The sequence below is a fragment of the Anneissia japonica genome, unplaced genomic scaffold (assembly GCF_011630105.1).
Source record: "Anneissia japonica isolate Jap-2015-1 unplaced genomic scaffold, ASM1163010v1 scaffold4819_len49441_cov112, whole genome shotgun sequence".
NCBI lineage: Eukaryota > Metazoa > Echinodermata > Crinoidea > Comatulida > Comatulidae > Anneissia > Anneissia japonica.
In genome coordinates this window covers 1-14,272 of record NW_022732082.1, presented here as the reverse complement: position 1 = coordinate 14,272, position 14,272 = coordinate 1, and the positions used below count along the sequence as shown (strand labels likewise).

Here is a 14,272-nt window from a genome sequence, read left to right as displayed (position 1 = left end):
TATGGAGGTGTGTCAACATAGCTCCACCATTAACAGCTTCATAGCCAGACGGTAAATAAACATTGGCAAGAATGATGTATGGGGCCACACGTGGTAATTTTGGGTGTTTTAGTAACAGCCATTGTGCCTCCAAATTATCAGGTACAGCAACATCAGAAATAATTTCAACAGAAATGTTATCTCTCACGTAAGTAAGGACCCCACCACCTTTAAAACAGGGTCTACAGTTACTGAATGCATAGTATCCTTCAATAGAGTATCTCTCCGCGGCAGTATTGGGCGTAATCCAAGATTCACATATACATACAATGTCAGGTTGCTTATCAATGATCAACATGTGTAGTTCATCAACCTTATTAAGAATGGACCGAGCGTTCATGACCAGAATTTTAGGAAGAAACATGGGGGTTTTTCTAAGCAAATCATCTTGGGCGTGACCATCTTCACTATTTCTATGTAATAGGCATCGGGCCATGTAATTTTTTATCTTATGTGCTTGTACTCTCTTACCTGCCTTACATCCCCTCCTTATTTTCCGTTTTCCAATACCGAAGTTTTTGAATATTTCCTTAAGAGTGTGAATCCCTGTATTAAAAACATTCCTGTTAAGTGCAATTAGCTGGTTGTAACTATATTTATGGCCAGGCATAATTAGTCGATGAACGTTACGCACAGGGATACAATACAGTCACAGACAGGTGGTCAATGCAATTCACAAATTCGCAAATAAACAACCGTTGGGGGCGGTGTTAGGCTCCTCTTAGCTTAAAGAAAATAGTAGATTCTCCTCAGTGGAAGCGGCCAACGAAACAAACTGTTGATCGGCAACTTAGGCCTAGCAATCGTCGTGGTTTTTGAAATTCTAGTTTTAAGTCTCTACACGTCAATAAGCAGCAATAAGGCACATCACAAAAAAGGCAACAACAAAGATCACACAGAAGACCACAACAAGCAGAAATTCAAAGGAGAAAACAGCAAAAACACAACGTTTTTGGTTACTAGAGTGCCGCGAGTCAGCGCACATCCAGGTGTTAGAACCAAATGACCTTTGGGAAGGTCATTGAACCTTGACCAGTTACACCCTTTATTTTTCATTTCAAGTGGAACAATGTTGGTACATCAGATATTACAGAAAATATAAGCTATCTTTTACGGATTCAAGTTACTTTTATGTGTATTAAACCACACATTCAAGTCACACCATTTAAAAAACTGTTTACTTGTATATTTTGTTGTATTACTTGGGCCTACCATACAGAGACAAAATCAGGACAAAATTATAAACAAGCAGAAAATGTCAGAACGCTAAGTACAGAATTTAGATTGTCTCAACATATGCCAACATCCATCATTTCGAGGTCTAGTTTCTTGTATACTTGCTCCTTAGATGTTGCTTTTCTTTACTGAATTTCGAAAGGTAAAAAAATTTGTAACTGCTGAATTTAGACAAATTGCCCTTCAAACTTGGTGAATTTTTACACAGCCTAGGGCTAGCTTTAGGCTTAGGAAGAATAGGGCTTTCTGTTATCTGGCCTAGCCTAAGAGCAAGTGAGTGTGTACTACTATCATAATGGTTCTTCATAGTTCCATACCTTCCGAGCTCTTGCCATGAAAACAAAATGTTGGCAAATGCCCTAAAAAAGACTCAAAAATGGTAGTATGGCTACAGTATATACAGTATATATATTTTAATGCTTACATTTTTTATCTAACTGACAAACAAACATACATGTTGAGCCACTCACACACATTTCACACCTGCATCATCCCAATAGTTCCATTGTGACCTAAGGTCACAAAGGAACTATAAATGTAAAAATATTAATTAATAATCTTAATATTTAATTAATTTGTAAATTTAAAATATGTGCAATCAGAATTTCAGTGTCTTTATATAATTATATACACTTCTTTTTTTGTTCTTACCACCATATTAAATTAATTTATATTTTTATAAGGTATGCAAAAACAATAATAAAATAAATAATTTATTTAAAAAAATGTTATGTTGTAATTTATAAATTATAATTGTACAGTAAGTTTTCAAGCAATGTCTTTTTAATGTTTTTACACAAATGGGAATTATAAATTTTTCACTTACAGTAGAATGTTTTCATTACATCATCATGTATGTTATTCTTAAAAATTTCAAGTTTAAAATTCAAATTTTATTCATATTTATTCAAATACACCTCCAAGAAGGAAAACAAAAACACACACAAAAAAACAACACCTAAATATCATACAGGAGTAAAAGTTCACAGTTCAAATGACATCAAAAAGGAGATAAAAGTCCTCTTTAAGAGGTCACTGTTATAATTTTCAGAATAATGTAAAATGGTACTGATAGCTACTGTTTGAGATTCCATTACTGAGTGACTGTTTACAATGTTTTTTACATAAGATTTATGGGTGACAATACAAGAAAATTGGAAATGCTCTCTAAATTGTTTACTTACTGTAGAAAATGATGATTTAATATATCTTCAAAGTAAATAATGGATGTCAATACAACAGAACTGTACAAAAGCTCTCTCCTCTTTGTCCATTCCTCGATCTATAAAATCTGTAGCAATTGATTCTTATATAGGCAAGTTGTAATAAATGCTTTGACCTGTTTTTCTGAAATATTCTACCTATTATTAGGTTGTCAACAGGCTCTGCTTATACACCTATGATTGTTAAAAGAAAAGTATATTTGAAGTATAACTTCCTCATCATGTTGTATTATTATCACTTCCTTGTTTGTTTGTAACCTCTACCCTTGGAAATGCAGATGGTTAAATTCTACCCTGAATCACCATAAAGTAAAATTTAACCTGGACCACTGCAGATTTTAAATCCTAATAAGCAATTAGAGCTCTGCATAGTACACTATAGGAAAATTATTATACGAAGGTTAGATTTAATGCTTGAAAAAATTTCCTGAGGGCCTCCAAGGCCCAAAGGAAACTTTTGAATGCATTAAATCTAACCTAAGTATAATAATTTTCCGTTAGTGTACGATGCATGCTCTACTAATTGCTTTATAAGTCAATCGCCATCGTTTAATGTTAGTTTTTGATAACCAACTCTTGTTGTAGCAGTTGTACATTTCTAGCTGTGCGTATGCGGATTTATGCTCCTGTAGTATGCGTTAACTACACATCAGTAGTACAGTACTGAAACGATAAATAACTATTGTACTTTGTATTATATTAGAAGAACTTGTTTGTAATGCTATTTTGATAGTCATTCGTCAAAGAATGTCTTTGCCGTGACAAAATGAAGATTTTTCAATAGTGGAAGCCAAGCGTCCACTAATTAAAAAATGATTGGACTGTGGGGGATAGGCAAATAACATTGGGAGTTGCAGTGATGACGTCACGATTGACTTATAATAGTAATTAGTACAGTGTATGCATTGGCTCATTTATGTACTTAATATTCATTACGATGGGTTTTTTTTTTGGTATGTTTATTTTTCTAATTTATCTTTATTGGAAATATTATGTAATTTTTAATACAGTAGGCTTAATTTGTATTTTTCTATACAATTTACATTTTAACACGTTTATGTCCAGCGATGATGGTGAGGGTTCTAAGGATGACTATTCTTGTCAAAATCGGGTTAACATGCTAGCCTTTATTACTTCATTGTTATACATTGTATGAATATAGACTTAACGGCTGGTAGTTCGGGGGAAGATGCACCTAAATGATAACATGCAAATAGCATGTATGTTTGTTGTGTTAAGTTGCCGGCTGTACAAAGGATTGCGTGCAGGGTTATCATCCAAACATATATCAACCCATGGAAAAAGTGGATGAGAAAACATATATCAACCCATGAAAAAAGTGGATGAGAAAACATATATCAACCCATGGAAAAAGTGGATGAGAAAACATATATCAACCCATGGAAAAAGTGGATGAGAAAACTCGTACTTGGCATAGGCAGACTTCCCAAGTACTACAGAACATCCATGGTTGCTATGGAAATTTTGCCTATTACGGATGTACGGAAATAAACAAAAATACTACGGAAATTTGTCATAGACCTAGACCCATAAATAAATAGGTTTATAAGTCTACAACAATGACTTTTCTATCAGGTTCATTGGTGACATTGTTCCTAGAAAACTTAAGCTTGTCAAATTGCTATATTGTTGTGAAAACAAAGAAAAAAGTGGCCTTATGTCTTCATCATATCCCATTTCCTTGAAATCTGTTATTATCATGTACCTGTAATTCAAGCAACCCATATTTTGCACTCAAGTCAAATTATTAGGTGCTACAGTAAGAGTGTATTTTCTATGGCTATTTGAAGACATGGTTACTGAAATTCATTTTACTGACTTGAGAAGTCTGCATAGGCAGTAAAAAGTAACTGTCTCATTGTTGACACTTCCCCTAATATTTTCCTACCAATTTATTAGATTCACACCATTTTGATCAACGTTCCGCAATCTTTTTACTTCATGGCCTATTTACGATACCAGGCACCAAGCCGCGGCCCAGCAGCCCAGCCGCACCAGGGACCAACATACAAAATCCTGGCAAGAACTTTTGATCATGAAGCCTCCATGTATATACAATATTTTGACATCATTATCTGTTCTCTCAATGATAAAATTTCATTGTATACAAATTAAATATTATGTTATTAAATAAATAATACCATACATTTGTGTTTACCCCCCCCCCCACAATATTGTTAATTGTTATTTTTTCTACCATGATTCAACCAAATTGTTATTTTTTCTACCATGATTCAACCAAAGACAGTTCAGCCACACAGGTCATAGCTTTCTCCTTCCAAAATCTTTTATGCACACTCTGTTACTCCGCAACTTTGAAAGACTCCTTACTATACAGAATTCCCATGTTCACATGGGCATTCGGTTATCAAGAAATGTGCAAGAAATGTGTGGTGTTGTATTATACTGTAGTGATCTTTCTAGGACAGGTCTTATATATATTTTTATCTTTAGCTCATGACTCATCCCATCATTCCTCCATACCGGATTTACTCGATCTTACAGTGTTAATACAAGACGATCGGGGTATAGACACAAAACCCGCTTATAACCCAAATAGCACGCATCATCTGGCACTTTAGCAGCGTGTGCAAGCGACGCATTCGCTGTAACAATGAAGCGGCTTTATTAAAAACTATTTTCTCCATGATAAAACGTCTCTTTGTTATATTTTTTTTTTTTCAATTTCCAGATGGCTTTTCACAGCCCTCAAAAAATGTTTCGGGGCCCAAATTTGGGCCCTGGACCATAGTTTGCGGAACGTCGATTTTGATGATATGTGACTTGATAAAGCTTGCAAGAAAGTTTGTTTATACATGTTTTGGCACATAAGACAAGTGTTAAAACTTCAATGATGACAGTTTTGGTGGCAATGACCAAATGACATCAGTAACAACAATAGTAGTGATTATAATAATCAAATCAAAACAAGAAAAAAACAATGATATATCAAAACAATAACAAAAATAGGCTCTCCCAGCATGTGTACTACTACCTTCACATGTTTTGTTTTGTCCATGCTTTCTGTGTTGTCAGTTCACTTGAATTAACTGTACAAGTATACCAGCTTTTACTTTCTGTGTTGGCAATTCAGCTTAATAAACTAGGGATTTCCAGAGATTTATGCAATATATTTTTTTAAATGCTCTCACTTAATTCATTGATCTCTCCTTTATTTTGTAATTAATTCCTTTTTGTTAATACCATTCTTTTTCTTTTTCAATTTATCACTTTTGTATTTTTTTTAACTGGACCACAATGAAAACCAATACCTTTGCATTGAGAGTGCCATTTAGTATAAAGCAAGTGGAATATTAATAAATAAATAAATTGATAACTTACTGTTACTTCTGTACTAGGACAGGTCTCAGGGGTGCATCCAGAAATTTTTCTGGGTGGGTCGTGATCATAATTTTTTGGACCATTTCCCAATGAAATAACAGCAAGATGTGGTTAAAATGTCAATACAATTTTTTTTAATAAAATAGAAATTGCTGCCGAATTGACAGACTGAGTACGTTCCTTGGTGAAAAACATTATAGGCACTGATACCTACAGTATGAGCAGTTGAAAGTGTCATTTAATAAAGTGCAGAAAATCGCATGAATTGGCCTACCATTAGAACAGCTTTTGTGATTCTAATAATATAGGCAAATTTATACCTAATCCCAGTCCTTATCTGAGACTGCAACGCCACTGAGGATATGCCATCTATACCTGCTCTGTCACACAATCATTTTTTATTTTATTTTATTTTATTCAGGTATGGAAAACATTACAAAAAGCAGAACAAGTCTGAAATTATTGTATTACAAGATTAAAAAATGAGAAATGAGCAATATCAAAAAACAAACACAAATATTGAATTACATTTAAAAATATTAACAATACATCACAAAAAGGAAAATGAGTAAATTTACAAAATTTTATTTTTATTTATTTTATTTATTTGTTCTTTATACTGGGTTTCCTCTTCAGTAACAAATTACTGTTCTCCCAGAGGGCCCAGTTCACATATAACAGTCCACGACAGGGGCCGGGTGAACCAGTACACCGGGGTAACCCCCTACTCATCTCGAAGGATGTACTGGGTTCTTTAAAGTGCACATGAGCATTTGTGTACACTGGGCCTACGGTTTATAGTCCTTATCCGAGAAGACTTGTTCCACCACCAGAACCATAGGAGCGAGCCGATGCCGATATTGTTGGCTATGATCACGGTGCCCCTGCCTTAACCAATAGGTAAAAACATATAAAATTGGCTTACAGTAATGCGATAAAAATACAGTAATGCGATAAAATATCGAAAAATACATGTATAAAAATTAGAATATGATTAGTTGATTATAAATGTTATATATTATGTTTTTGTAAATATGAATTTATTATAATTGACATTTAAAAATATTTATAACAATTATTATTTTGTACTAAAAGTTTAAACTTTTTTTTATTATTTTGATTAATCACATTAAATAGTGAAAAAAGGCACCTTATTGAGAGTTGATTAATTGAACAATAAAAGGAATTTCAGTGTCTTTCTTCTAGTCAGATTCCTTTAGGACAATATACTGTATGTAGTATATAAGCACAGCTTCCTGTACACTTTTCAAAATACTTTTGCTAATTTTTTTCATCCCGAAATGTATTCGTCTGGGTTGCTTTTCAGAATGCATGTACCACTTCCTCTACATCAACCTTCTTCTCGTAGTGTAGGCCTATATGAATGAGGGCTAAACTAGACATTCTTTCCTGCGTCATGGAACAACGATGACATGGATACTTGGTTAGATTAGGTCTATCTATTTCGACTTATTTAAGTAGTGGTACCACAATTTTACAAACTCCTTTGTCACGTTCAGTCAATCTTTCTGATGACATTATGATGATAAGTAAATCACCTTTATGTTTTTGAAATAATGGTTTATGTGTGCTTCCTATCTACCTGCCTAGTCCTGTTTGATTGTAAATTAGGAATGTAGGTAAGAATGGCCCCGGAAAAAATGGCCCCAGAAAAAATTGCCCCGGAAAAAATGGCCCCCGAAAAAATGGCCCCATAAGACAGGTAGGTAAAAATAGCCCCAATGAAAAATTCAGTAATAGAAATGATATATATTTTTTTTTAATCTTCAAATGTTTAAATACTGTATAAGCAAGAATTGAATCAAGAAATAAAAAATGGCCCTCAGTTATAAAATTCAAGAAAAAAAAATTAATAATAAGTAAATAAATAAATGCTGTAAAATACCCTGTAGTGAAAATTTAATTAATAAATCAACATAAAGAATATACATATTTGGGAACTAAAATAAATTAGTTTTTAGTAGCTCTGGGAGTAGGTCTAAGTATTTTTTAAAATTATTAATATTATTAGATATTATTACTATATTTGCGGTCAATTATTAATATTATTATTATTATTAATGGCTCTGATGGGAGGCTCTAAAACATTGATTCGGCACCAGTTTTGAACGACGAACATATGTTACGCCTTACTTATTTTTAATCTATGGTCTTTTTAATTAATTTTCTTTCTTTTTATTGGAAATTCCGTAGTGCAGAGTAAATTTATCAAAACCCATTAGGTTTACAGTAATATGAAAAAAAAAATTAGTTTATACAGAAATAGTATATAAAATGATCTCAATTTCCAAAGTTAAAGCAAAAGATCTAATCTAAACACACAATATTAGGCAGGATGTATTTGTTTGGAAAAGAACCCACTCTTTTGTGAAATTAAGAGGGTATCTTGGAGGGCAAACAAACAATTTTTTTTAGGCCTTATATTGTGGATAATTAATTTAAAGTGAAAGTATTATCATGGAGGAAGAAAATTAATTTATTTTCTTCCTCCATTGTATTATCAAGTGGCTCTTCTTGATTGATCATCTTAAAAAAACAAGGACAATGTAACATTGCGTAATGATATAAAATAGTAGTGAAGTGTATGTGAAGAGTCACCTTATTTTCAGGACCCTATCATGTGACCATTGGTGACCATTATTCTAATTATTCAGACCCTGATAGATTTCATTTACACACTCTTTATAATCAGGTTTATTCACTTGAGAATAAACCTGTTGTTCATTTTTCAGTTCTTCGCAATCTTTGTTAGGTTGAGCTCTAATTTGATCCAAATCCTTAAATTTTGTATTTGATTGTTTCTTACTAGCTACATTAGCCTCATCACTGTTTAACATATCACCTCCAACATATATTTCATTTTCTGTTTCCTGATAACCAGCACGGAATTCATTGACATCGATTGCAGCATAATCATAAACAAGTCCTTTTGGATCTTCATTTTTTAGTTCAACCTGAGGATCAGCTCTCCTAAATCTAGCAGACGTATTCCTGCTTTTTGATGTCTGTTGATGTTTAATTCGCTTTCTTATCAAGAACAAAAGGATTATTAAAAATGCAACCACAACACAACTTACTACAATAATCACTAAAGTGCTGTCAGATCCATCTTCTTCATTCCTGTTATTCACAACTGGAATGATGCTACTTCCATCCTCTTCATCCCTACTATTCACAGTTGGAATGTTGCCACTTCCATCCTTTTCTTCCCGATTATTCACAGTTGGAATGCTCAAAGTCTTGGTTCCCTTTCCAATTATATTTTCCACCTCGCATGTTATTTTAATCTCAGAATCAACTTGCAATGGCTCAATAAATTTTAAAACATTGTTTGAAATCATGAAACTGTCCTGTGGAATACTAGACTCCACAATCCATTGTATTTCATTCACAGGAGGCCTAGCCTCTGCTATACAGTTGAATTCCGTTGCTGATGTTTGTGTGATGTTAATCTCAGGTTTGTAGTTGACAGTGATTGGGCCTATTGAGCAGCTTTTGATCTCATTTGTTCCATTTCTTCTTGATTCAAATTTAAATTTTGCTCCATGGTCGTTTTTAGTTACCTTTAAATTGTGAATAATGTAGGAACCATTCAATTTGGTAGGCAAAACTTTTCCATTTCCTGATTTCAAAGTTGTAATGATAGTAGGATCTGAATCATGAAAACAGGCTAATGTTAATGTTTCTCCAATGACATAGTGAAAAGTCTTAAGTTTTCCACAAATTGGATTTAGATTTCTCTCTATAATGACTTTTGATTTTGCAGAAATATCAGTTGAATATCCATCTGATTTAACTACAGAACACTCATATAATTTGTTAACATTGTGATCAGATCCGAAATTTATTTTATCTGGTATATTGAAAAGGAGAGTAAAGTTCATTCCATTGCCAGTAATTGAAACATTTTCAGCTACATTTTCAATAGTATCTGTGAAGACATCCCTGTTGTTCGAAATAAAGATGAACTGAATATTTTCAACCTGAAACCATCGAACTCTTTGGTTTTCAGGTAAGTTTTCCAATACACAGGGCAATGTAACCTGCTGTCCTGGGAATGTCCTCACCTCTTCAGGTGGCTTCGTAACAAATGCAACATCAGCAGATGTACAGGAAATCAAAACAATCAAGATGTAAACTATATTATGCATCTTGTCTCTCTCTCCAAAAAATGCCATTGGGCTGCAACTTCTGAATCAAAGAAAATAGTTCATATTAAACACCCATGAATGCACTTCTTTCATACCATTTTTTCCAACATAAATACATCTCAGAAATTTGCCTTTTGTACACAACAAATCATCAGTACAACATACAGTATAAACAAAAGGAAAGATGGGTTCAATATTAAAGACATTAATGTTGGAAAAATTACTGTACAATTATAATTTATGAATTACAACAGAAAATGTGTATTATTGCATGATATAAGTTAATTTAATGTAAAAACAAATAAAAATAAGAATATATAATTATAGAATAGCACTAAAATTCTGATTGCACATATTTTTAATTTAAATTATGAAATGTTAGAATTATTTATTAATATTTTTTTATATTATTATTTTTGCATAACTTATGGAATATAAATAAATTTAATGTGAAATGTAATATAAATTAAATATGTTTCTTACAACTGCAGCAGTTGTAGGCCTAATTTGTTTGTTAAACAAATATTAAAAAGACATTTTGGTTGGAAAAATTACTGTACAATTATAATTTATAAATTACAACAGAAATTTTTTATTAATACATAATATAAATTAATTTTTGTAAGAACAAAAACAAATAAAAATACTTACAAAATGAATATGTTGAATATATTTCTTGCAACTGTAGCAGCAGTGTTAAAAATTTAAAATTATATTGTAAAAGATCTCATAATTACCTTAGTGACATGATGCAAAATCAAGAAGATGTTAAAATTATGACCCTAAAGATTTATTCATAATCTAAATCTAATATCATGCCAGGATAGTATTTGTTTTTCTTATTTTCTTATATATTTTCATATCTAAATATAGGAAAATGCATTTTATATGAGTGAGGCATTATGGACTTTATATGGGTATTACATTGTGAAACATTCCTTTGTTTATGTCCTCCCCTGTCACACCAACTGGAAATATAAAGTGTTCAGTTACAGTTTAGAATGGCTCAGTTACATCCTCATGCATGTTATTCTTAAAATCATCGAAGTACTATATAATAATAATAATAATATGTCGTTCTTATATAGCGCTTCATGCCTTTACAAGGCCTCTAAGCGCTTCACATTGCTACCCCGGTCATTGGATCAAACATATGGAACACATTGAAACACCAAATTAAATAAGTAAATGAAATTATATTATCATTTCATAAATTGCAGCTAGTAATCAGCGCAGGTTGTGTTGGAACCTACCAGGTACCCACTTGTACTCCTGGGTGGAGAGAGGCAACCATAGATAAAGTGCCTTGCCCAAGGACACAAGCGATTTGCACAGCCAGAGTTTTGAACCCCCAACCTCAAGGTTGGGAGTCCAAGCCACAATCGGTGCGCCAACCGCTCCTACAAAATATAATGGGAGGCAATACAATAAGATTTGAAATACTGTATAGATTCACTTACCATAGAAATTTATTTTTTAGTTACTTCATAGGGTATTTTATTCTTCCTCAAAGTAAATATAGTGGGTGATAATACAACATTACTCTTTGCTGACTCTTTAACCCACTTTTCTGATTGATTCAACCATGGTTCAACCTATTGAGGTTGTTACCAGGCCCTGCTGGAGCTATGGTAGTATAACTTCCTTGTACTGCTTCCTTGTTTATAGTGTAGCGTGTAGTGGGCGGTAATATTCTACCCTTCATGACCACAAAATAAAAGCTACCCTGGACCACTGCAGGGTTGAATTCTTAGTAGTAATACAGTACTCATTTGTGCACTTAAATATTCATTGCAATGATTTTGTTTTGTTTTGTTTTATTTATTTTTTTTATTTTTTTTTTTTTTTTTGTTTAATACTGTAGGCCTAATATGTATATTTCCATTTATAATTTATATATGTCAATACGTATGATTTTTTTTATTTAAATATTTTAAGGGGTAGCTAGCTCATTTGAGTTCAATGTACTTTGCCCATTATTTTGTGTCTACTGCCCCTCGGGAGTGCAGTAAACACTATCCCCAGTATTCTTAAAACGAACTTTAGTCATAGTTCGAGCTAAAACTTATAAATTACGTCATTTCGTATTCTCAAAACGAACTTTGATTGACGCGAACCTCGACTAAAATGATACCTCAGCAGGCCGGTTTTTTTAGTCAACCTAGGGTCAGACTAAATCGCTGACTTGAAATATTGACCCCACTAAAAACATGTTTTTGTAACTCGCGCTAGACTGAAAAGAATAAAAACGATTGTATAAGTAAGTTTGATGTATCTTCGGTTTATTCAGGAAAAAAGACATTAAGTTTAGTAGCTTTCAAAACTTGAAATTAACCTCTTTTGCTGGGCACATACAATAGTTCCTGATTTGCACGGAATCCCCTCACTTAGCGGTCACGTAGCTTCACTGTAGCAACAACAAAGATGGCGCCACCCTTGTTCGGGCTTAACTATAATAATTCTCCAAAGAAAACTAATTTTCAGTGACTATATTTTCGCTATGTTAACGATTAATATAGTTATTTTTATAGAAAATTGATTAAGCGAATGATGGTCTATTATGAATTTCGAAGAAATATGTTTTTGAGCAACAGACGGCAGCTCAATATTCATCTACGTAACCGGATCTTTAAAATTTCGTCTGCTATTAAAATTTGCTTTTTTCATTGGTTAGTTTGGTAGTCGTTGGTTGCCAGCCGTCTTCAGCTGAACTAAAACTAGGACTAGGATTTAGTCGTCTAGTTAGAACTTCAACTATGTTGTTTATAAATACAAATTTAAGTTGAAGTGAAGTTTTCTAGTTCAAATTTCGACTAAAGTTTGTTTTAAGAATACAGGTGTTAATGTATCGTAAGGATAAATCTCATGATTCTTATGCTTATAGTCTTTACCGACCAGACACCTTGTAATTATGATCCAGTGTCATATTACAAGGCCAGCATGACTTTGCATCCATATCTCTCATACCCCTCACAGAGAGGCTTTTCTGTCACAGAGCCAAATATTGAAAGATAACCTAATACCTGTATTGAGTTTTATTGCAAATAAGACAATACAATTAAGATTAGTACACCTATGCAATTTCCTTTGTAAACCAGGAGAGCATGTGAGAAAACATGAGAAATAAATTGGCCAGGAGTCAGGTCACCAAAAGAGGAGTCTCCCCGCCAAAACGGGAGTATTGGTTTGATTTGTCTCTGATTATCTGCTAGGGTGGGCCAGGCCTGTGTAGGCCTGGAAATTGTTTAACAACAAAATTACAACAAACAACAAAAATGCACCATTTTTTGATTATCTGCTAGGGTGGGCCAGGCCTGTAGTAGGCCTGGAAATTGTTTAACAACAAAATTACAACAAACAACAAAAACACACCATTTTCTGCATTACTAACTAATATAACCCTTATAAATGAAAAGATCAAATTAATTTACTATAGCTCTGTACTGTTTCTCTAATTTACATTTCGAAATGAATAAATATGATTTCTAAATCTAGTTTTGAACTGATTTTGAGTTAAGCCTATGTATGTCTCGTGCTTATTACTGTCCTCTCTTGTTACAGTTGCTTGGTACACTATGCCTTCGGTTAAACACTTGCCGGGTAGTGGGCATTCGCTTTTTATACGGCAGTTACACGCATTTGTGCTAGTGTCCACAGCTTTGTTTCTTTCATTTGACAGTACTATTTTATTGTGATTGTTAATTACACTTTTTACATTGGGCATACAGCTGTAGCTTAGTTTTAAAGTGTTTTTGTTAAATATTTTATAAAGTTTGTGATCTCGTGGGAAACATTCTAGCCACCAACGTTGGGAAAAAGTTCCTGCAATTAGGTAAATATATCTGGTCCCTTAAGGAATCTAACGTAGAATTGACTGTTAAGTGGAGAATTATGAAACGCTGTAAACCATATTCAAACACGACTAAACGCTGCAATCTTTGTTTATATGAAAAGTATTTAATTATATGTCATCCAGCCCCCTCAATAGCAAGAATGAGTTAGTGTCAACTTGTCCTCATAGAAAGAAATATTTAATTAGCAACAGATAATGCAACAGTGAACAATAGGCCTCTATAACATGATATCAGTCCGACTCCCTGATTAGCCATTTAATTATAATCTCTGGATCACACCAATAAACAATAGCCTTTGTAACATAGTAATTTAGTTCAAATTCCTGATTAGCCATTTAAGTTATAAACCCTGGGATATTGTGTCATTCATGTTTTACAATTCGCC

General features: G+C 33.1%; 1 protein-coding gene across 1 annotated transcript; it reads right to left on the bottom strand.

Moving 5' to 3' along the window:
• Positions 1–8,280: 8,280 nt before the first annotated feature.
• LOC117115573 lies at positions 8,281–11,825 on the bottom strand. The gene is made up of 2 exons (XM_033259432.1): positions 11,494–11,825; positions 8,281–10,073 (listed from the first exon to the last, which is right to left on the bottom strand). Exon 2 carries the CDS (start codon positions 10,058–10,060, stop codon positions 8,525–8,527), a length of 1,536 nt encoding a protein of 511 aa, XP_033115323.1. The 5' UTR covers positions 10,061–10,073; positions 11,494–11,825; the 3' UTR covers positions 8,281–8,524.
• Between the last annotated feature and the right edge of the window lie 2,447 nt (positions 11,826–14,272).